Raw genomic sequence first — 25,256 nt, 5'->3', positions numbered from 1 at the left:
ACTGGACAACTCAATCTACATAAGATGAGTTTGGAAGATGTGAAAGTGATGCAGCGTAACATACCTGCCATCACTTCCGCATATACATTGATTTGCATGTTTCTACCGCAATACCTATGTAAATTGCGCTCAATCTGCATCTTTAAATGCAGACTGACAAAAATGCAATCTACACATTCCGACTCGAAAATACAAACATATTCCTACATATTAGGAATCTGAACATTCCGACCCCCTTGGACTAACTAGTTCAAAAATAATATTACTTAATATTAACTAAATTAATCCTCCTTCTTCAATTCCGTGGGTTCAGTTTCAATAGGTAGTATGCACAGCTTCACGATTGGTCGCTCGTACTCTCCAGTAGCTGTCCTCACCAATACCTTCCTGACCTTCTGATCTGTTCCTGGTTTGACTTCCATAACTCGTCCAAGTTTCCAATGTAATGGTGCGAGGTTGTCTTCCTTGATTATTACCAGTGAACCTTCCTTAATTGATTCCACTGGTTGCATCCATTTTGGTCTTTGTTGTAATCTGACTATATATTCGGGCGACCATCTTTTCCAAAACTGTTGTAGCATCTGTTGAATTAGCTGCCATCTCACGAGTCTGGTCGTTGGGATTTCTGTTAAATCCGGATCAGGAATCGACGTCAATGGTTGACCAATGATAAAATGTCCAGGTGTCAGTGCTCTTAAATCCGATGGATCAGTTGACTCAGGCGTTAATGGTCTTGAGTTTAGCACTGCTTCAATCTGGCTTGTAAGAGTTGTCAATTCTTCGAATGTTAATCGATTTAATCCCATTATTCTTCTAAGATGGTATTTGGTCGATTTCACCCCTGCCTCCCAGAGTCCTCCAAAATGTGGCGCTGAAGGTGGGTTGAAATGCCAAGATATTCCTTCCTTAGACATTGTCAATGAGATATGATTATTGTGGTTTACACTGTGGGTAAGTTTCTGTAACTCCTTTAGCTCCTTGTCAGCTCCGACAAAATTGGTTCCATTATCGCTGTATATATCCGATGGTTTTCCACGTCTAGCAATAAATCTTCTTAAGGCAGCAATAATTACTTCAGTGCTGGCCGAACTAACTACTTCTAAATGTATGGCTCGAGTCGCACAGCAAATGAATATCGCTAAGTATGCCTTTAGTGTCACCTTACTTCTGGGTTGAATGGGTCTAATTAAAATTGGTCCAGCATAATCAATTCCACATTTCTGAAACGTATGAGATGGAGTTACTCGAAATGAAGGTAGATCTGCCATCATCTGCTGCATGGTTTCTGCTCGATTTCTTGTACAAATGACACATTTTCGAATGATCCTTTTCACCGCATCCTTTCCTCGAACAATCCAATATTTTTGTTGTAGATAAGATAACAAACTTTGTGTTCCAGCATGTAAGTTTAATAAATGCGCACTTTCAATTATCATCGCCGTAATCCTATGATGCGGTGGCAGCAGAATTGGATGTTTCTGATGCACAGGAATGTTTGCATGACGAAGCCTTCCCCCCACTCGCAAAATGTTGTCTTTGTCAAGGAATGGATTCAATGATAATAAACTGCTTGTATTGAGTAATTTCCCTTGGTTCTAAGCTGCAACAGATCTGAAGCGAACTCTTCCTCTTGAGCGATTGAAATCCAACGTCTAAGAGAGACATCAAGTTCCACTGTTGACAGCCATGGGTTACTAATTGGTTCAGCTGCAAATCCACGTTTCTTCTGGACTGCTGCTCTTGCATTTTGTATAAATCTTAACAATCTTGCTGTGATTCGTTGCAATCTGGTTAAAGTTGAGTACCTTAGAATCAAGTCTCTTGGTGTTCTAACATTTGTTAAATGACACACTAAAGTATCACGTCTTTCTTCGCTTGGTTCAGGTTTATTCACGATTTCACTTGTTGAACTTGGTACCGGTGGTTTCTCATTTAACCAAGACGGTCCGTTCCACCATAAAGGATGGTTGATAAATTCTTGGACACTTATTCCACGCGATGCACAATCAGCTGGGTTATCAATTCCACGAACGAATCCCCATTTATCTGCCGGAATCAATTCTTGAATTTTGGTAATTCTATTTGCTACAAAAGTGTGATACTTATAAGGTTCAGACCTAATCCAACCAAGAGTTAGTGTTGAGCCAAGCCAACCAAGATGAGTTTGGAAGATGTGAAAGTGATGCAGCGTAACATACCTGCCATCACTTCCGCATATACATTGATTTGCATGTTTCTACCGCAATACCTATGTAAATTGCGCTCAATCTGCATCTTTAAATGCAGACTGACAAAAATGCAATCTACACATTCCGACTCGAAAATACAAACATATTCCTACATATTAGGAATCTGAACAACGCCAAATAGAAAAAAATGTGAAAAATTCATTTACTCAAAATATTTATACATCGGCGGTGGGTTTTGTTGCATTATGTAAATATTCGAAACACATTTTCGAACGCATTTTGTTGTTTATTTCATCAGTATTGATTTTTTAGATTAAATTAGTTTCCGTATTTTTTCGAAGCAAACGCCGAATAAAAAAATTTTGAAAATTTTATTCCATATAAACAGTTAAAGATCAAATCCTACAGTTCTCTTAGGCATCATATATTCACGCATTGTAGAAATGCGTATATGCAATTTTGTATAATAAAGATAACAAATTAAGAATTAATTAATTTAAAAATTTTTTAAAATTAAAAACATTAATTATTGAAATATATGTAGATAACAAAATTGCATAAACCTGTAACAGATTATACAGTGTATTCGAAAATTGTCAAAACTAATCAAGTTTGATTCATTCCACTTGATGTTTTAGACGAAATAAATGTACGGATTTTTACGAGAGTAAAGAAAATTTTTGAAAATTTTGATCACTAAAAACAGAAAAATCAGATTAATCAATTATCGTGCGTATCGTTTCTGAACTCATAGTAAGATTTATTTGAGAGTTTTCAGAAATTTCTTATTTCTTTTGTATACTTAATTTTGTTATAAAAAATTGTATACAACTTTATAACATGAATTATAAAATGTTTTCGAAGAGTAAACGACGAACGACGAATAGAAATTTCAAAATAAAATAAAATTTGTCAAACTTTTTCAAAAATATTGAATTTGTCAAAAACGTTAAATTTATTAATTCACCTTCATTTCTTTTATAGATTAAACGGTCTTAAATATTTTTGGCAACTGCCGAATAGAAAAAATACAAATTGTTTTTAGTATAAACAGTTTCAGTTTCACTCATTTTCATTCAAATCACAGGAAATGCATTTTAAGTTACTATCAATCACCATCATAATCACTCAAATGAATGAAAGTGAACAGGTATGTTCCGAACACATTTTTCTAATTTTTATGATTTATTTTTATGAGTGTGGACACCGAATAAGAAAAATTTCGAAAAATTTATTTTTTAACTGTGCATAGATCATAAATTTGTTCATATTACAATAATTACAATAATTTTCGAAAGTATTATTGCAGAATTTAGTGGTTACATTTTCATGTAATTTTTTAATCCTCAAGTCATGTTTCTAATACCAATTATCTTATTTTTCGAGATTTAATTAATTAAACTAAATTATTCTTAAAACGATAAATAATAATTTTGGAAAGCAAAATTAGTCTAAAAACAAAATTCAAAACTAATCCGAAACCCAATTTCTAACCATTTTGGAACGCATTTTACGATCAACTTTATCCCCTTCTAAAATTATTTTCTTGGATAAATTCATCCAAATTTATTAATTCACCTTCATTCCTTTACGTACACTCAGAACAAAAAGTAAGCAAATTGCTACTGGGCGGTGTCTATATATGACCTCACCGGTTTGGTAGCGATTTTCTACGGAATTGTAGCAAATTTGCTACCACATTTTGACTAACCGTAAAAGCAGGGTAAGGAAATGCTACAAGATGGTAGCAAATTTGCTACAATTCCGTAGAAAATCGCTACCAAACCGGTGAGGTCATATATAGACACCGCCCAGTAGCAATTTGCTTAAGTTTTGTTCTGAGTGTATACACTCTAAATAAATTTGATTAAAATTTACTCAATTTTGAGTAAAATTGCCACCAAAGCAACTATTGAGTAAAATGTACCCTGACAAAGGTAAAATTTACTCAAGGTTGAAAGATTTTTGCTCAACCTTGAGTAAATTTTACCTTTGTCAGGGTAAATTTTACTCAATAGTTGCTTTGGTGGCAATTTTACTCAACTTTATTTACAGTGTAGGCTTAATAAATTTTGGTATTTTTTCGAGATTAAAGCACAAACAAAAAATTACAGAAATGTATTTTCTGAAAACCGTTTCAACTTTACAACAATTCTGTAAGCATTATGTTTCAAAATTTCCGAACATATTCCTAGCTTTGATTTATTTTTAAATTTACACTTTTAAGCAACTTTGTATCCTGATATCATATTTTTCAGGATATCATATTTTTATGGATTATGTCAAAATTTATTAGTTTACCTTGATTTTTTATTAGATTTAGTCATACCTGTTCACTTTCATTCATTTGACTGATTATGATAGTGAATGAAAACGAATTTCCTATCATTTGAATCAAAATGACTGAAAGATTCCATCATTTCAAACAAATGACTGTGAATGAAGGATTATTCACTACTTTTATTTTTCACAGTGTGTTTAATACACGGGGAGAAGAAAAAATTATGAAGTCCGATGAAGTGAAATGAAATGAATTTGAACGAAAATGATTGAATGTGAATGAAAATTTTCGATCAGAAATCGGGATGACTGACTTTTGAATGAAAACTAAATTTTTGAACAGGTATGGATTTAATTAATTTAAATATTTCTGCGAGATCAAACGCCGAACAAAAAAGTTTAAAAAATGTATTCCCTTAAAACGGTCTCAGATCAGAAAGAATCCATTTGCATTATGGAAATAATTTCCGAATATATTCCATGATTTGATTTATTTTTATTGCAGTTTTATGCTTTTTATCCTCATATTATGTTTCTTAAGTTTATGAGTAAGAATTTATCAACTTATCTTGATTTCTTATACATTTAGTAAAATTGTAGTATTTTTGCGAGAGAAAATCATGAATTGCAAAATTTAAAATATATTATCTACATAAACACTTACACATTGTTTCAATTTTCTCCTGCTACTTATGAGACATTTTGATGGACAGTCAATTTTAAAGACTGAAAGATTCCGTCATTTCAGATGAATGACTGTGAATGAAAGGATTTCTCACTCATTCCATTTTTCACCCTATGCCCAATACATTGGGAGAAGTAAGAACTGAAGTCAGATGACGTTAACTGAAATGACTTTGAAAGAAAATGATTGAATGTGAATGAAAATCTTCACTCAGAAATCGAGATGACTGAACTTTGAATGAAAATTAAATTTTTGAACAGGTATGGGTAAAACCCAGTGGGTTTAATTCATTTAAAACCCATTAAGTATGCCACAAATAGTTTCCGAACACATTTTATAATTTATCCTGTGTACAATTTTGCTCTCCGACATGTCCACAAAGTTGGATTTCTCTCGGATAAATTCCTGAAAATTGACTAATTCACCTTGATTTGTAGATTTAAATAATTTTAAAATTTAGTAATTCACCTTGATTTGTAGATTTAATTAATTTCAAAATTTAGTAATGTACCTTGATTTATTTACACTCTCAATAATTTTTTGACAATATTGTTACCGGCTGTAGGTACTATGCAATTCTACCGCGTGGTAACATTATAGTAACAAATTGTCTTCTGTGGGTAACAAATTGCCTCCGATTTTGTTACCCGAGCGGACACAATGGGGGCTGAGCGGGATTTAGCCTCTGTGTATATGTTACCCTTCGGTGATAAATTATTACCGAAGTGGTAGAATTGCATAGTACCTACAGCCGGTGACAATATTGACAAAAAATTATTGAGAGTGTAGGTTTAATTAATTTAAGAATTTTTCGTAAGTGCAAACGCCGAATAACAAAAATTGAAAAATTTATTCAGTAAAAGCAGTTTCAGGTCGAAGAATTATCCCAAATTACGTTTCAAAATAATTTCGAATATATTCCATTATTTGTTTTTTATGCCAGTTTTATGCTTTTTCTCCTCATATTATGTCTCTTAATATTATTACTCAAAATAATTTATTAATTTATTTTGATTTGTGACGGATTTAATTGCTTGTAGTATTTTTATGAGAGAAAATCAAGAAATGGGTAAAATTTATTACAGTTTTATGCAATTTTCTGTCCTCATATTATTTCATTTTGGATTGATTATTTCAAACTTTATTAGCTTACTTTTTTTTAATTTAAATATTTTCAGCGAGAATAAATGCCGAATATAAAAAATTTAAAAAAAAACTATTTAAAAATGATTTCAGATCGTCTTCGTTAACTCTTTTAGCTCATGTTTCAAAATAATGTTAAATTATATTCTTCGATTTGATTTATTTTTATTAGTTTTATACAATTTTGTATCCGCATGTGTTTGGTTACGTCAAAATTTTTTAATCCGCATTGATTTTTTAAAAGTATTTTTGTAAGAATATCCGCCGAATAAAAAATTTTGAAAAATTTATTTCCAAAAAGTTGTTTCAGATAGGTAGTAGCTGTCTTTGTATTACCTATGTTTCAAAATAATTTCCAAACGTAAACTAAATATGAATAAAATAAAAATAATTTCGTGTATATATACAAAAACTGAAAAACTTCTTTTTAAAATGGGTTTAGATTTGGTTCATTTTGTGTCATTTTAATGATTCTGGCCCCAAACTAAAGAGGCTTTTTGTTCATTTTGTTAGAAGGTCCTTCCTTTTCCGCTCCGATTGAGATTTTGATTTATGTAGACCTTTATTCATGTGTTAAGAGTTACCAGTTTACAAAACTGGTTTAAAAACTGTATGACACGAACAGCTATAAAACTATGTATTTATATTTTACGATCCGATGGAAAGATGCGTTTGTTTCATGAAAGAGGAGCCTTGTCCAGCGGATGTGTCTTAATTGTCTTTTTACAACCACTTAAGGGTCCAGTTGGCAATATATATATAACTACATAACTACGAACTATACCTAATATTATGGACATAAATTACCAGAGTGAGGATAAATGTGTTCTTAAAAACCCCGAAATCTTCATGTAAAATGTGTAAACAAATCGCCAAAATATGTATATAAAACATTTTGTAATTTGTTTTTAAATTGCGTCAAATTTAATTTATTTTTTGTAAGCTGCTTTTGAATTATGTCATATTCAGACCCCTGAACTCAACTGTGAATAATGCATTGTCCACCACCGCAATCAGTTTTTCCCACCATCCAAACCAACGTTGAGAAAGGTTAAAAATTTTAACACATTAAAAATACAAAAACAATTATCCTAAAATAAAGTTTTAAATTTTGAACCTGAAGTTCTTCCGTTTTTTCAAATTTAAGGAGTTTACCTGATATAATTTTGGTTATTTTTGGATGCCGTGGTGCTTGTGCAAAGGGCCAGGCCGTGGTGCACACGCACTACGGCATCCAAAAATAACCAAAATTACATCAGGTAAACTTCTTAAATTTGAAAAAACGGAAGAACTTCAGGTTCAAAATTTAAAACTTTATTTTAGGATAATTGTTTTTGTATTTTTAATGTGTTTAAATTTTTAACCTTTTTCGACGTTGGTTTGGATGGTGGGAAAAACTGATTGCGGTGGTGGACAATGCATTATTCACAGTTGAGTACAGGGGTCTGGTCATATTTAATTTATTTGACTGCAAAATTGCAAAACTGCCAAAAAAGCTTTTACATTTCAAATGACAAACAAAAACTATCATTATTCAGAGTTGCGCATTAGAATTTGTAGAAAATCCAATATCTAGTGATGGTAATCCGTAACCGATCCTATCCTAGGATCGTAAAAACTCGGATAGGATCGGATTTTCACACGGATCGGATAGAGGATCCGAGGATCGGACAATCCGATCCGAACCGATGAAATCCTAGGATCGCACAGGATCCTCGGATCATCCGATGTAAACTCGTTTCACATTTGATGAGTTCATCACATGGCGTACATTACCCGAATGAGCCGAATTATCCTATTATTTTACACCAGTTATTTTTATTCCGACGTTTAAATTATTCAATTTCGTATGATTTCAACGTCAAAATAAAAATAACTGGTGTTAAATAATAACATAATTCGGCTCATTCGGGTAATGTACGCCATGTGATGAACTCACCAAAAACCGTTCCAATAAATAAAGAAAAGCAGCTGGTAAAGTATTTCCATAGTTAGACACAAGGTGTCTCACACATATCATCCGCGGATATCCTACGATCCTAGAATCGGATCGCATCGGATTTCGAGTAGAACCGGGAGCCGATCCGATCCTAAAGCGAGCAAATCCGATCCGATCCGATCCTGTATTTATCCGATCCTATCCTACGGATCGGTTAATTTAGGATACGGATTACCATCCCTAGGTTTAAGGTTTAATTAAAATTTTATTAATTTGAATGAGTTAAAGTACGAAGTAAATATGTTTAAAAAACTTAATAAGTTAGAAACAATGACAGATGAGCAATTGCTTTACTACTAATTTTAATTAATTTCCGAACACATTTTATTATTTATTTCGTACATATATATGTACTCTCTTAGAAATGGGGTTACGATTATCACCAAAACGTAAACGTACGTGACTCTACCGTCGTGGTTATAAATTTGTCATCGAGTGTTTATAATTGCTACCGACTAATTATGAAGTTTCACCGACTTGGCATTAAATTGTCACCATGAGGTAAAATATTTATAACCAGTTGGTGGCAAATTCATAACCACGGCGGTAGAGTCATATCCGTTCACTTGTTGGTCACGATCTTAACCCCATTTCTAAGAGTGTGATTTCAAAGTTCCAATTTTCTTTCAAAAATTCAAATTCATCCAAATTTATAAATTCACCTTAATTTCAGTATTTTTAAGAGAGTAAACGACGAATTTAAAAAATTCAAAAATGTATTCACCTAAAAACAATTATAGATCTTGCAAAACCTTCAAAATTGTATTTCAAACCAATTTTCGAACACATTTTGTATGCAATTATTTTATCCTCGTACAAAGTTCAATTTCTCTGGGATTTCACATTCACCAAAATTTAGTAAGTACGATTTTTTATAGTAAATTAATTCCAGTATTTTTGCGATAGCAGACGCAGAACCTGAAAAATTCTGAAAAATTTATTTGTTAAGATAATTTAAACATGGGAAGTTTAGAATGCAGGGTGCAACAAACATGCGCCACTTAGCTCATACCTGTTCACTTTCATTCATTTGACTGATTATGATGCTGAATGATAGTGAATGAAAATTAATTTCCTGTAATTGGAATGAAAATGACTTAAGGATTCGATCATTTCAGATGAAATGATTTTGAAATGCGAATAAAAATGAGTTTGAAAGAAAATGACTGAATGTGAATGAAAATCATCAATCAGATATCGAAATGACTTACTTTTAATTGAAAACTAAATTTTTGAACAAGTTGCGCCCTACCACACTTCTTGCAAGCTCATTTAACTGATTTACAATTCGATTTAAACTCTGGTTAACGTTGGGTGATTTTACCGCCACACGAAAATAGCACGTTCAAAAAAATTTTCATTCAAAGTTCAGCCATCCCGATTTCTGACTCAAGACTATCATTCACATTCAGGCATGTTCTTTCAAACTCATTTCATTTCACTTCATCGGACTTCATTTCTTACTTCGCCCCATGAATTAAGCATAGGGTGGAAAATGAAATGAGTGAGAAGTCCTTCATTCACCGTTATTCATCTGAAATGACGGAATCCTTCAGTCATTTTCAATTAAATTGCAGGAAATTCATTTTCATTCACTATCACTCACCATCATGATCACTCAAGAAAGTGAGCAGCTATGGTTCCTTACCTGTGACTCAACACGAATTTAGCTCATCGAAGAAAGGAAAGCAAGAATTAAGCGACGAATGATAAATTTTGAAAATAAACTTAACATAAAAGTAATAGCAGATGAAATAGCAATTTAAGTAGAATGAAAAACTAAGATCAAACCAATTTATTGTGCAAATTTTATTGTATTTTTTCCTTATTAAAGTTATATTGTAAAAAAATTTATTCATCAAAATTTATTAATTCGTTTTAATTTTTTATTAGATTAAACTAATTTAACGGTTTTTTGCCAGAGTAAACGCCGAAGAAAAACTGAAAAATTAATTTTTTTCGAATACTTTCCGATCCACAATTTTTATCCTGTTTTGTTTGTTGTTTTAAGATTTTACAAATTAAATTTAAGTTAAATTAAGTTTTAATTTAAGTTAAATTAAATTAAGTTAAATTAAATTAAGTTAAATTAAGTTTTAAATTAAGTTATATTAAATTAAGTTAAATTAAATTTTAGTTTTAAGAGTTAGTAAGATTACTACGAAAAATAAAGTATTTTGAAAAAAATAGCGACTACAAAACTATCATAGATTGCAATTTTCAGGAACGAAAAACTATAATTAAACCAATTTTCGAACACATTTTTTTTCATCGCCTAAAACCGTTTTTTCAAATAAATTCATCAAAATTTAATAATCCACCTTGCTTTTTTTAGATAAATAAACCAACATTAAACCATTTTCCGAGAACATTTTATTTTATCTTTTCCCTATTAAAGTTATATTCTAAAAATAAATTCATCAAAACTTTTAAATTCTACACTGGATTTTTTATTTAGATTTAGTTAATTTATGCTTTTTTGGTGTGGTTCAACCCTTAATAAAAAAATTTCTGAAAATTTTAATAATTAATAACACTCTCAGATCACAAAGATCACTTTTGGGCTTTGGGTCATCAATCGTGTATTTGTGAATTAATTAAAATTGTTTAAAACTTTGTAAATTAATGAAAACGTTTTTTCTTCGAGATATGCAAATATCTAAATTAAATTCCAATGGTAAAGTATTTCGAAAAAAAAATAATTCAGAACCCATGACCACATACCTGTTCAATTTCATTCATTTAAGTGAATGTGCATGATGGTGAATGATAATGAATGCAAATGAGTTTCGTGTCATTTGAATGAATATGACTGAAGGATTCCGTCATTTCAGATGAATGACTGTGAATAAAAGGATTTTTCACCCTATCATTTTTCATTCTTTGCTTAATTAATACATGGGGGAAGTAAGAAATGAAGTCAAATGAAGTGAAATGAAATCAATTTGAATGAAAATGACTGAATGTGAATGAAAATCCTAAATCGGATTTTTGAATGAAAACTAAATTTTTGAACAGGTGTGTGCTTGCATATATAATTCCAAATTTATTAATTCTCCATATTTAATTGTTTTTTTTAGATTTAACTATTTATTTTTTAAATTTAATCATTATTGAATGAGTTAACTGACGCAAGTGTTTTAAAAAAATTGTAATAATGATTTTGAGGCAATTACAGATTTTTAGGTTCACTTTTTTCAAAAGATTTCCGAATTCTTTTTATTAGAACACATTTTAAAATTTATTTTATCCTAATATTAACAACGTTCAATTTTTCTGGGTAAATAAATTGTTCAAAATTTATAAAACACTTTCCGAAAAAATTTCAATTATTTTTGAATGAGTTAAAGGACGATTAAAGTATTTTGAAAAATGTAACAATATTTTAAGAACAATGACAGATCATGGGCCTTTTTGAAAGAAGTTCCGAACCCAATTTACGGTTTATTTCGTACCCAATTTGATCCTCATGTTTATTTATTTACTTAAAAGTTCAATTTTTTGTGTGCTACGTTTTATGAAATCATATGAATGAATTTTCAATCGTTTCCGAGCGTACCATAAGATTTTATTTTCGTTTTATCTTAATATTTATTTCCAAATTTCAATAGTATTGAACACCAATACCAATTTCAAATCAATTTCGAACACATTTTACGATTTATTTCGTAAAATTTCGTATGTAATTTTTTCCTCATATTTACAACATTCAATTTTTCTGGGTAAATAAATTGTTCAACATTGATAAAACACTTTCCGAACAAATTTCAGGTATTTTTGAATGAGTTAAAGGACAAATAAAGCATTTTGAAAAAAGTAATTTTTTTGGAACAACGGCAGATCATAATACATTACAGACACAATTTCCAAACCCAATTTTGAATTTATGATTTATGTCGACATAATTTTATCTTCATGTTTATTTGTTTACTTAAAAGTTCAAATTATTTGTGTTACGTTTTATGAAATCATATGAATGAATTTCCTATCGTTTCCGAGCACACCGTATGAATTTTTTCTCTTTTTTTCCTCACATTTATTTCTAAAGACAGTGATCGAATTTGACGGTAACCGTGGGCCCCTTACGTACATATTTGAAGAGATTGGAAGCGAGATGTCAAAAGCCGATGTTAACTTAATTTCATAACGACGTTTACTTGAATGTTAAGGATCATATTTATAATTGTATACAATATAATTTGTACATATAACACAGATATTATACACACAGATAGTATATACATATTTATGGAGATGCATAAATCAGCACCTTTAACTTCTGGGTCCGAAGAATATTCGATCCATAGATCGTGGGCTTTGTTGGCTGTAAATCTTGATTCAATCTTGGCTCGCACGATGTTGGGAAATTCTGAATTCAGTTTAATTTCAAAGATTGGAGAATTTTTCATGTGCAGATTAGCGTATCTCTTGGCCAATCCAATCTGATACACTCCAAGGGTAATGTCCTCTAAATCGTCAACGGAAAGCTTCGGGAATTTTGGAAATTCTTTCAGCGAGGCTGTCTTCCATTCCTTAGTCCGGCGATCCATCTTCTCGTCCTCCACTCGCTTTTGTAGTAAATTCTCCTGGTCAGCAAGTTCCAATGCTCGTTCGGCTATCTTATCATGCTTGGGTGAGTGGGTGGAGAGAGGAGGGCAGAAACAGTTAATAAGGGCGCAACCAATTCTGAAGAACATGGGCAGCTTCTCAAGGTATCCTGCAATTAATCGCACAGTGTAATAACTTTAAAACTTGTACCAACATACATTGACATTGGTACGCATAAATTATTACATAGACTTACCTCCTGGAACCGTCTCTCGAAATAATTTGAACTTTTTCTTGATTCTTCCATTTACTGCCTCCACCAACCATCTGACCAACGTGACCCGTCTTGACTCATTTCCTTGCGAAGTGGTGAATTGTTTATCATCGGTGTCTAGTAGTTCCGGCATATGTGTGAGGTGTCCAAGGCGAAGAAGAGTCTGAATCACGTCTCTGAATCCCCTGTCCAGAATGTGGTGATCGCCCGGTTTCAAGTAAGGTGAATCAGGTGGCAGCTCCGACAAGATGGATTTTAAGATCCCAGCGTCGTTATTCGCACCTGCAATTAAAAATTACGGATTATTTGACAATTATGTAACTTGCAATGGATTATACATTTTGCTACATCTTCCAGCTTTGCCGCTAAAATACACTTACCATTTGCATAATAAGGACCACACGCAGCCAAGATATACCCTGACGGAAGAACTATCATGAATGGTTTGATCAAATTGCGTTTTTTCTGCCCAGAATAAGTTAGTTTCTGCAGGTGAAAATCGGCCGGCTTTTCAATATAAATATAGGTTCCATCCATATAACATATCAAAATATTTTATCAAAATATCCATGTATAACATATCAAAATTTGGGGCGAATATCACGGCGGGGCATTTCACGTAAGGACAGTGCCTCCTCCTTTAAGTATTTTTTTTACTGAGGCAGCATGAACTTTTTATAATTCTCTTTTCTTTATTGTGAGTCTCTTTACTTTGACATATGTAATTTACCAAAAAATTCAAATACAAATTAATTTTTTCAGCGAGCTAACCGACGAATAGAGTATTTTGAAAAAAATAATAATCTAGAAACAATGAAAGGTGAAGAAGATTTCAATTTCAACTAATTTCCGAACACATTTTATCATTTATTTCGTATGTAATTTTATCCTGATATTTACAAAGTTCAATTTTTCTCGGGTAAAATAAGCTAATCAAAAATTTATTAATTTCCGTTCATACTCAATAAAGTTAAGTTAACAAGAGTCCATAAAATACAAGTCGGTCTCTCGCTCGTGGTAGCAGTGAATGGATGTGGGCATTAAAGATCAATTATAAGTATTTTTTATGGGGGAGCATTCATTTTTTTATAATTTAAATATCTTTTTAACCGGGGCAGAATTAAAATTTTCATAATTTCAGTAATTTTTTTACTGGGGCAGCATTAACTTTCTATGTACTTTCACACATTCGCATTTATCCAAAAATGTAACTAATTAATTACTTGTAAAGAGTTTAATTAATAATTAATATCATCATCATCATCATCATCATTATATTTAATTAATTACCATTGTGCGGAAATAATTTACATTAATAAGTAATAAATAGATCAAGTAAAAGCTGTATCGTATTAATTAGTTAATTAATCACATTAATTGATCAATTAATTAATGAGTGAGTAGGAATTATAGGGTGAGGGGACTAGGGAAAAACCCGGGTGAAAATTCTCGTCTACTTTCCGAATCGGAGGTGACCATAGTCGTCAAAGTCTTTGGATGGCTGATTCCTCTTTCCGAACCGCATGTGACCGTAATCGTCGTACTGACGTTTCCGGAAGTTGTTCTCGTCCTCGGCAAACAAGTCGTCGTCGTCGAGCTGCTGAAAAATTTCATATAAAAAATATATTCACGTCAAAATTTAAATTTTTTTATACCATTTTTTTGTTAAAAATAAATCAAAATTCCTGTATTTTGAAATTTTTAACCAAAATAAAATACACTAAAACCAACTACTGAAAAATTCAATATAAAAGAAATTCAACAATTCTTTCAATTAAAAAAAACAAATCAAAACGTCTACAATTTTTAATTTAAAACAAAACACGGTTAAAAATTCAATATATTGAATATTTTCAAAAAAAATTTCATATATGAAAAAATACGCCAAAATTTCATTTTTTTAAATAAATAATAGATCAAAGTTACCCTATTTTATAATAAATCAAAATCCGTGAATTTCAAAAATTTTCACAAAAAAAAACACACCAAAACTCACAGCAAAAAAATCAAATTTCTTTCTGTTACAATTTTTTAAATGCAATTTTCTACATTTCTTAAATTTCTAAACAAAAAATACCCAAAAACCTTTTGCTAAGAAAATCGTTCCTTGCACCATTTTGTAATTAAAAATAAATCATAATTTCTGCATTTTCTTCAAAATTTTTAATAAACACCCGACCCACCCGAAAACTCACCCCTTTTCTAATCATTCTGTACAACCTGGTCGCTGCGGGGCTCAAAATGCGCACATTTTTCGGCGACACGACCCCCGGAAGTCCCCCGCCCAAGTTGGAACTCGACGGATCGCCCAACCCCAACGCCACGGCACAAGCGTAAAGTACAAATATCGTCGCGAATACGGTGAATTTCGACATTTTCAAAATTTCAAGTAGGAAATCTTCAAAATTTCTCAAAATTTGAAGAAAATTTATGTATCTTTACTTCCCGTCTGGAGAATGTCTCGGGAGAAAGTGGTGCCTAAACCTGGCTGGGTCTGGACTTTTTATTTGGGCTGCAGAATTCCCAAGGGGGCCGAAGAGTGACCTACGTAGCCACTCAGCCGTATGGCGTGGATCGTGGATTTGTTTACCATTTTCTTAAAAAAAATTAACGTCACTTATCTACTTCCCACAAATTTAATTAAATCACGCCATGACTGGAACTCATTTGAATAATAAAATGCGCAAGTAAAACGTGGGTGGAGGGAGGTGGAAGAAAGTTTACTACTTTTCTTCGTTGTGGGGAAAGTTTTCTCAGAAAATAATTAAGTGGCGTCATCCGCTTATTGGGAACGTTTTGTCCGTCCGTCCGTCCGTTAACTTATCTAGAACGCCTTAATGTAGATTCGATACCTCATCGTGCAAACCAGATTTTCAATCTGATATCCAATGACGTTAAAGGATAAATTTTCCAAATTTTTTTTTTTCGTCAAAATTAGCACATTTCTAATTATTTCAGCTTTGGGAATTTATTTTAAAATTCTGGACGACAAATTTGTAGTCAGTGAGTTGATTAATGGAATGGTGACGAGTTTTTGAACCGGTTTTGACGAGTACCAATTTTTCTGAGGGCTTCTTAAACTTGAGATCTCCTTCCAAAAGTGTCAAAATCTGGATTGTAAATTTAATAAAAATTGGGAACGACCTGCCCTACAAATTTGTCGACCAGAATTTCTAAAAAATTGGGAACGACCTGCCCTACAAATTTGTCGACCAGAATTTCTAAAAAATTGGGAACGACCTGCCCTACAAATTTGTCGTCCAGAATTTTAAAATAAATTCCCATAGGCGAGACATGATTAAGAACGCGGTTATTTTGACAATTTTAGGGATGAGTCCTACATATGTACGTTTAATGAGAAGGTCGATAACAATTTACCAAGTCCGTTTAGTGTAAAATTGTGCATACCACCACTTTTTTACGTTCGCTTGTACACGATCTATTTATTTGAACATCCAGGATGAAATTAAATTTCAATTTAACGTTTGCCTTTTCTACGTCGTGGTTTCCTTTGGATTTAGAAAATCCAGAGAAGATGAGTTCGTCGCTGGTGGTGTGGTCAGAGGGGACGAGATGTCATCTTCCTCCTCTTCATGTCACTGTCAATTAGGCTAAATCCACGTCACCCACTTTTCTCCACACCCTTTTTCTCCCTCTCCTTTGATAAAACCCCATTTCATTTATTTTCAAAACCAACCAGTTATGCAACTCTTTTTTTAGTCACAGACAGACAGACACAATTTATTTGTACCTACAGAAATAACTTCAAAGGATATTTCTGAAAAGAGAAAAACGATCCAAATTCGATATTATGAAATGAAGGATTTTCTCGGATAAGGGGAAGATTTCAGTGAAAATAAATAAGTAAGTAAAAGGTCACCTTTTTTTTGAGAAAGGATTTCTATTACACTTTGACCCTTATTTTATGATCTTATCCAACATGACAGTTATCTAATTTGTGACAAATAAGAGGAAAAGTGAATGAAATGATAATGAGGCAAGGTGAGACTGCTATTTTTATTTACGAGAAATTTGTGTTTCATATTTATTTTGTCATGTTGAAAAAATTTCAGAAAACAGACCCAGTTATGCAGCTCTTTTTTAGGCGTCGTTATTCATAAACAGAAATAACTTGAAACGATACTCTTTTTTCCACTTTTTAGAGAAAAGCGATGCAAATTTGATATTATGAAGGATAAGAGGAAGATTTCATTGAAAATAAATAAATAAGTAAAAGATCAATTATTTTTTTTGAGACAGGATTTGTATTACACTTTGACCCGTATTTTATGATGTTATCCAAGATGACAGTTATCTTTATTTGTGACAAATAATGGTAAAGTAAAAGTGAATAAAATGATGATGAGGTAAGCTGAGACTCTTCCATCACCTCAAGGCGGATATGTATTTAAGAAAAATTGCTGTAATTTGTATATATTTATTTTTTATAAAATGTTGAAAAAATTTCAGAAAACACAACAAATTATGCAGTTCTTTTTTTAGGCGTCGTTAGTCACAAACAGAATTAACTTGAAACGATATTTTTCACTTTTTTGAAGAGAAAAACGATCCAAATTCGATATTATGAAATGAAGGATTTTCTCGGATAAGGGGACGATTCCATTGAAAATAAATAAATAAGTAAAAGATCACAATTTTTTGAATTTGTGTACACTTTGATCCTCACATTTTATTTTATGACTTGCTTTTTATCACCTTATCCAAGATAATAGCAGTTATCTTTTGAGGAAAAGTATCTCATATTTGAACATGAGGTGTGTCAAAGAAAATAAAAATAAGTCAAATGGAATGATGAGGCAAGGTGAGACTATGCCATTTTTATTACGTTTATCGTCAACCTTATTATTTGTAAATAGCTTCAGAAGTTAATCTGGAAAAGAAATTTTTTGAAATACCAAATTTTGAAATACCAAATTTTGAAATACCAAATTTTGAAATACCAAATTTTGAAATACCAAACCTTTTGAAATTTCAAAAATTTCAAAAATTATTATTTCTCAATTACAACAAATTTGTTAAAATGATGCGTCCGACTAAATTTTTTATCAATATTGAGAATTAATTTGGAATAACAGATTCGAGGTCGGTTAGCTTTGGCACAGGTGAAAATTAGTCTTTGAAATATTAACAGAAGAAAATTCAAAAAATTCAGAAAATTAAAAAATGCATTTTTTTATAATCATCAATATTTCTATAAAAGTTTTTTTTTATTTGAATATGATTCTAAATTTTTGAAATTTGGTCTTTTTCAATTACAACGAATTTGTAAGTATAATACGTCAATCTAAAATTTTTGTTAATTTTGAATATCAATTAAAAACAATAGGTGATATAATTCGGTGTACTGAATTGTACGACAAAATTATTTTTTGAAATTGAATTAAATTCACAAAAAAAAATTATGATGCCCTTTTCTAATCATCAATATTTTTTATAAAAGTTTCGTTCCTGAAATTTGAAAATGATGCTGCGTTTTTGAAATTTGTCCTTTCTCAATAGCAACGAATTTGTTATGTTTATGATTAATCGAACTAAGATTTTTTGTTAGTTTTGAGCATAAAAAATGAACTGAAACTGCAAATGAAACTGAAGAATTCCCATCATTTCAGATGAATGACTGTGAATGAAAGGATTTCTGACTAATTTCATTTTTCATCCTATGTTTAATACATGGTGCGAAGTAAGAAATGAAGTCAGATGAAGTGAAATGAAATGAATTTGATAGAAAATGATTAAATGTGAATGAAAATCTTCAGTGAGAAATCGGAATGAGTGACTTTTGAAGAAATACTAAGGTTTTGAACAGGTATGATTTTATTTATTCTTACCTAATTCGCATTTTTTTTATTTTTATAGGAGAGCTCCACATCGAAAGATAATTTAAAAGAAAACTGGTATTTTAAAGTTGAAGAAAGATTCGAAGATCAGCTTATTTCTCTGGTCAAAGATGAATTTTTTGAATAAAAACAAACGTTCTCAAAATTTGATCACAGATTCTTGAATGAAACTAAATTTTTGAACAAGTATGATATGAAGTAAATCAAGAGCGGACATGTGTTTACCAAAATCGAGGAAATAAGTTATTAAAAAAGCGGAAAAATACGGACGAAATATATACCTACACTCAAAATAAAGTAGTAATGAATCATTACATGCGGAATGACCATGTGGCTCTACCATGTCGGTTACGATTTGTCGTAGAAATGGTAATAATAAGTTCAGGGAATTCAAATTTAATACATAATGGTATTCACTTCCTTAATATTTGGTAATGAATTTGAATTTCCCTGAACTTATTATTACCATTTCTACGACAAATCGTAACTGACGTGGTAGAGACACATAGTCATTCCGCATGGTAATGATTCATTACTACCTTATTTTGAGTGTACGTGTAAAACATAAAAATCAAAATTTTTGCAGAATTTTCATTTCTGCAGATTTTTTGCAATCGAATTACTTCGAGTAAATTCTATTTCGTCTGGTATCGTTGAAATATGTTTTTAACACAGAGGTTGAAAAATTTACTTTTTTTTCAAACACTGTAATAGCGGAAATATTTGTATACCTGGGTATATTTCTGAAAACTTACAAATACATAGCTCACCAAATTATAATTACATGAAAATAATTTTGACCTACAAAAACAATTGCGAATTGAAAGAAGATGTCCCAATCATATCTAAATTATTTCAGAAATGGATGCTCAACATTTCCCAAAATTTTAGTATGACGCTTAATATTTACAATTTCGCAGTACTTCAAAAGTAATAAATGTTAATGATTTAATTATAAGTACGTAAAAAACACGTAATTTTTATTGGTCATTAGAAAAAAGGCATTTTATGCATTCAGAATTTTTGAAATTTTTTAATTTACTTCTATTTCAAAAAATATTTGTAACCTTCGAACAAATTGATTTAACCCAGGCTGCACCAACCGAGAAAATCACATGTATTATTGGTGTCCCCGGTGTCAATTTCGTGTTTGGGGCATTATTCGTGTAAATATTTTTTTAAACACGTTCGTAACACGTATTACAAAAACGACTTTCAAACGGATTCTTTATCACCAATTTTCTCGTTCATAACACATGTACAACCCGAGAATTACAACAACCCGAAACTCGTGTTTTCGAACACCAGAAATTCACGAGAATTTCTAGTGTTGTTGGTCACAGAAACCTAAATGCTGCTCTCTCCGTTGTAAAGAAAGAGGGACAATTCTTTAGTTCGAGATGAGTAATGGAGAAAGCACGATCAAGAAAAATATTCCGAAAAGTAAGGCAAGGAAATTCGGATTTTGCATTAATTTCAGAAAGTGCAGAAAAAATAATACCGCTGCCCTCGTCATCCTTGCCAGAGGCACACACACAGAGTTCACCATCACCCGAATATTTGATTTTTGAAGCAGATGACATCTCGGATTATTCTGACAATAATTTATCCACGCAGTCAAATCTAAGTGATAGTGATTCTGAACAGTCTAATACGGAAAGTAGTGCAAGTGATTTAAGGGGGTGGGCACTAAAGCATAACATTACATTCTCTGCTTTAGGAGATCTGCTGGAAATTTTGAATCGACATCCTAATTTTGATTTACCGAAAGATCCTAGAACACTTTTATGCACTCCAAGATCGACTACAATTGAAAAGGTGGAGCCTGGCGAATACGTACATTTTGAGTGGATTTCATCCGTCGAAAAGTTAATTCAAGTTCCAACAGCAGACTATATTAAAATTCAAATTAATATTGACGGAATCCCCCTCTATAAAAGCAGCACAAGACAATTCTGGCCCATTTTAGCGAAAATTGTAGAATATAATCAGGTCGTTGTAATTGGAATTTATTCTGGTTTTGGAAAACCTACAAATATTAGTAATTTTTTGAGACAGTTTGTCAACGAATTCAACACCATAGAGCAATCTTCGAATTTAAAACTTAAAATATCTGCAATTGTGTGTGACGTCCCAGCAAGATCATTTATTTTGGGGACAAAGTGTCATAATGGTTATAGTTCTTGTGGAAAGTGTGACATAAATGGTGAATATTTGGATAATAGAGTTACCTTTCCACCAGGAAATTATAATTTAAGAAATAACGAAAATTTCCGATCAAAATTAGATACAGCACATCATAATCAAGCCTCAATAATAGAATTACTACCCATTGATTTAGTAGAAGATGTGCCAGTCGATTTTATGCATCTTGTGTGCCTGGGAGTGACCAGAAAATTACTATTTTTATGGGTGAAAGGAAAAAAATGTCCAGGTCGTCTGCGTCCTCACCAAGTTGACCAATTATCCACTAATTTGCTAAAAATCAAAACCTCAATAGCAAAAGAATTTTCAAGAAAACCACGTCCAATTAGAGATCTCGAACACTGGAAAGCAACTGAATACAGACAGTTTATTTTATATACTGGCCCCACAGTTTTGAAGAAAATCCTTGCTCCTCAATTTTACCAGCATTTTTTGTGTTTCCACGTAGCCATCACGATTCTTGCAAATCCTAACACTTATCTGAGTAAAAATAATTATGCACAAGAGCTACTAATATATTTCGTTAATAACTTTGGTGAATTATATGGGAAAAAGTATAACAGTCATAATCTTCATAATTTACTACATTTATCCCGGGATTGCATTCGACACGGTCCCCTTGACCAATTTAGTGCTTTCCCGTTTGAAAATAAGTTACAACAAATAAAGAGATTGGTGAGATCTCCATCTCTCCCCTTGCAACAAGTTTACCGGCGGTTAGTTGAAAGAGAAAAAATAGACCTGTCCTCTTTCAAGCAGCCAGTTTGTCAAGTATCGTTTTTCCAAGTCGACATTAATTCACCCGAGTGTTTCAAAGTGTGTAAGTTTGCAAATTTCGAATTATCCAACAAATTAGGGAACAATTTTTGCAAACTAAAAGATGGAACTATAATTAAAATTCACCATTTTGTTAGAGGATCACCTTCAGAATTATTTGGACAGAAGTTTAAAAAACGTGAAGATTTTTTTCAATCTCCTTGTCCTTCTTCTTTAATTGGTGTTCAACTTATCTCCGACTTGAGTGCAGTACGAAGATTTAATATTAATTTAATCGAATCAAAATGTGTAGTACTTCCATTTGAGACTGAATTTATATGCTATCCCTTGATTCACAGTGAAATTCAGTGACTTTTTACAATGCCGTACTCTATAGTTCATTTTGTTGAAACTGACGAGGTAGAAATTATCCCAATCAATTGGCTGTCAGCAAGTAAAAATAAATGTTGGTGGCCGCCGTACAAATCTTCAGAACGCCAATCGAAGGCCGTCATGAATGGGGACACGCCAAATCAGCAAGTTTGGTTATCGTTTGACGTAAAAGTTTTAGGCGGAGGCAAAATATTTGGTGAGTCTTTTTTATTGCATACATTGATAAAGTTATTTATAAGAAAGAAAAATGCTGTTTATTTGTTTGTTAAGGTTCTTATAATCAAGCAAAAAATAATGTTGGAAAAGCATTGGAAGAAACTGATCCGGAATTTGAGAGCGACTTGGAAGTAACTGGTCGAGGGCAACGACACAAGAAAACTGTTCATCTACCACCGCCCGGCGACTCCGATAGTGAAGAAGAACCGCCCAAAATGAAGCAAAATCGTTCTATTCCCACGAAGACAATACCGCCACCACCACAATATTTTAGTAAGTTAAAATCGCGCATTTTTTATATTCCATTGCACCAAAAAAGTAGTATAATAAATAATACTGTTTATCCAGGTTTAGTGGGAGAGGGCTTGCAATCAGAAAAGGAAGACGGCCACGAATCAAGTTTACCAGGACCGAGTGACCCCCCATCGCCAACTAATTCACAGCAATACCAAGGCACACTCTCTAGCGAGCAAGTTTTATCTAGCTCTCACGAATTGGAAAGCCGTTCGATTCCTCAGGCAGAGGACATTGATACAACTTTCGGCAGAGATAATGGCACGTCACCAAACGCAGGAAATTTAGGTAGGTGTGTGACAATTTATGTAATGTCTCAGTAATAAATAACTTGTATTTTACAGAATTCTAAAAGTGGATGGTAAGGCATACGTGCGACCAAGGATGTAAAGATTGCTACACAGCGGATACTAGCCAAGTTGCTGACAGATAAGTATGCATCGTCATACAACTGGATTGGTTCAAGAGGACCGAAGTCACCTTTTTCAAAATCATGGATGAAGCACATTATATATGGTGAATTAGTTGTATGTGAATTAATTAAATATATAATGCGCTCCTTTAAATTAAATTCACCAATGAAATTGCTGTGTTTTCAGAGGCAATTCAAGGACTGGAAAACTTGGGCAACGCTGACGACGACGAGATTTGGGAAGCAATTAAAAATTGGCTCAAAAATTCCAACAAGCGTATTGAATCGGATAGGTAGGACAAAATGCAATATTATTTGTACCTATTTATAAAACTTTCATAATTTTTACTTTATTTAATTAGGAAAAAGTTGGAGAAGTCCAATGCAGCTCTTCCATTAAGAAATACTGGACCAGAATCAGACAATTGATTTTTTTCACAATTTTTTATTGTTATTTGGATTTAAAACTTTATGTAATGTTAATGGTCAGTAATAAATCATAATTCCCGCATCTAATTTGCAAATAAATCTCGTGTTCTGAACGTATAATTTCACTTTTTAATACGTGTTTTTTTGGGGTTATTCTCGTGATTTGATCGCGAAACTCGTTCCTTCAACACGTGTTTAGAACGAATAAGATACGTTAAAAATCGCGACACTTGCACCCAGTTGAGCACCAAATCTATACCAGTCTCCCACGTCGCTAACACGAAAACTGGGGTCGCCAGATTCGTTAAAAATTGGTGATAATCTCGTGATTGTGCAGCCTGGGAAAGATCTATCTACTTTTTATTTAAATTTAATGATCAACATTTCCCAAAATTTTTATGTGACCCTTAATATTTACATTTCGTAGTATTTGAAAAGTAAAAAAAAGTAATAATTTTGACCTACAAAAATAGTCAACCTGAATATTCAATCTAAAATTTCTAATTCATCCTCAACCTTTGAGGAGACGATTTCTATCAACTAATTTCGTAGCAATTGAGACTTAATAAATTTAAAAACATTCATACTTCGGAAATTTAAAGACAACGTTAGAAATGATTTATTACTACACATTGTATCTATACTAAAAAAGTAATATTCAAACTTGTACAAAATTGTGGAGTATAAATTGTTTGTAATTGAAAAATTCAAAATTTAGTACAACTTCACAGTCACAATCATACTTAGGGATGGTAATCCGTATCCTAAATTAACCGATCCGTAGGATAGGATCGGATAAATACAGGATCGGATCGGATTTGCTCGCTTTAGGATCGGATCGGCTCCCGGTTCTACTCGAAATCCGATGCGATCCGATTCTAGGATCGTAGGATATCCGCGGATGATATGTGTGAGACACCTTGTGTCTAACTATGGAAATACTTTACCAGCTGCTTTTCTTTATTTATTGGAACGGTTTTTGGTGAGTTCATCACATGGCGTACATTACCCGAATGAGCCGAATTATGTTATTATTCTACACCAGTTATTTTTATTTTGGCGTTCAAATTATTCAATTTAGTATGATTTCAACGCCAAAATAAAAATAACTGGTGTAGAATAATAACATAATTCGGCTCGTTCGGGTAATGTACGCCATGTGATGAACTCACCAAATGTGAAACGAGTTTACATCGGATGATCCGAGGATCCTGTGTGATCCTAGGATCTCATCGGTTAGGATCGGATCGGATTGTCTGATCCTCGGATCCTCTATCCGATCCGTGTGAAAATCCGATCCTATCCGAGTTTTTACGATCCTAGGATAGGATCGGTTACGGATTACCATCACTAATGGCCACCATTGACAAAAATTTCAGTACGACGCATTACATTAACGATTTCTTTGCAATTCAGAAATGGTAAATTTTTAAAATTCAACCTAAAAAACATGTAATTTTAGAGCAATTATTAGTGATTAGAACAAGTTTTTAATTAGTTTTCATTTTTTTTCTGGAATTTACTTCTATTTCAAGCAAAAAGTTTAACAAAATTTATTGAAATTGAGACAACAAA

General features: G+C 32.2%; 4 protein-coding genes and 1 long non-coding RNA gene across 8 annotated transcripts; 3 read left to right on the top strand and 2 right to left on the bottom strand.

Annotated features, from left to right (window-relative positions):
* Positions 1-281: 281 nt before the first annotated feature.
* On the bottom strand, positions 282-1,280 carry LOC110855837. Its single transcript, XM_022104231.1, has one exon. It carries the CDS (start codon positions 1,278-1,280, stop codon positions 282-284), a length of 999 nt encoding a protein of 332 aa, XP_021959923.1.
* Positions 1,281-14,022: 12,742 nt separating this feature from the next.
* LOC110855969 (callisulfakinin) lies at positions 14,023-15,584 on the bottom strand. Of its 4 annotated transcripts, none has more exons than XM_035856727.1 (2): positions 15,302-15,584; positions 14,023-14,718 (listed from the first exon to the last, which is right to left on the bottom strand). In XM_035856727.1, exons 1-2 carry the CDS (start codon positions 15,491-15,493, stop codon positions 14,572-14,574), a joined length of 339 nt encoding a protein of 112 aa, XP_035712620.1. In that variant the 5' UTR covers positions 15,494-15,584; the 3' UTR covers positions 14,023-14,571. The 4 variants fall into 4 exon arrangements, with proteins under 4 accessions (XP_035712620.1, XP_035712621.1, XP_021960100.1 ...); XM_035856728.1 differs by having other exon boundaries at positions 14,023-14,715; XM_022104408.2 differs by having other exon boundaries at positions 15,314-15,584.
* Positions 15,585-20,078: 4,494 nt separating this feature from the next.
* On the top strand, positions 20,079-21,279 carry LOC118437627. Its single transcript, XM_035856802.1, has 3 exons — positions 20,079-20,419; positions 20,502-21,168; positions 21,264-21,279. The coding sequence occupies exons 1-3, from the start codon at positions 20,377-20,379 to the stop codon at positions 21,277-21,279; spliced, it is 726 nt and encodes a 241-aa protein (XP_035712695.1). The 5' UTR covers positions 20,079-20,376.
* Positions 21,280-21,496: 217 nt separating this feature from the next.
* LOC118437626 lies at positions 21,497-23,163 on the top strand. Its single transcript, XM_035856800.1, has 3 exons — positions 21,497-22,526; positions 22,601-22,819; positions 22,895-23,163. Exons 1-3 carry the CDS (start codon positions 22,319-22,321, stop codon positions 23,161-23,163), a joined length of 696 nt encoding a protein of 231 aa, XP_035712693.1. The 5' UTR covers positions 21,497-22,318.
* Positions 23,164-23,209: 46 nt separating this feature from the next.
* Positions 23,210-23,768, top strand: LOC110856104. Its single transcript, XR_002548541.2, has 3 exons — positions 23,210-23,356; positions 23,440-23,545; positions 23,615-23,768. It is a non-coding gene; the product is annotated as an uncharacterized LOC110856104 (long non-coding RNA).
* Positions 23,769-25,256: the final 1,488 nt, after the last annotated feature.

Source organism: Folsomia candida, unplaced genomic scaffold (genome assembly GCF_002217175.1).
Source record: "Folsomia candida strain VU population unplaced genomic scaffold, ASM221717v1 Fcan01_Sc014, whole genome shotgun sequence".
Taxonomy (NCBI): Eukaryota; Metazoa; Arthropoda; class Collembola; order Entomobryomorpha; family Isotomidae; genus Folsomia; species Folsomia candida.
Note: the sequence above shows the minus strand (reverse complement) of the source record. Positions and strands in the feature narration are given on the sequence as shown.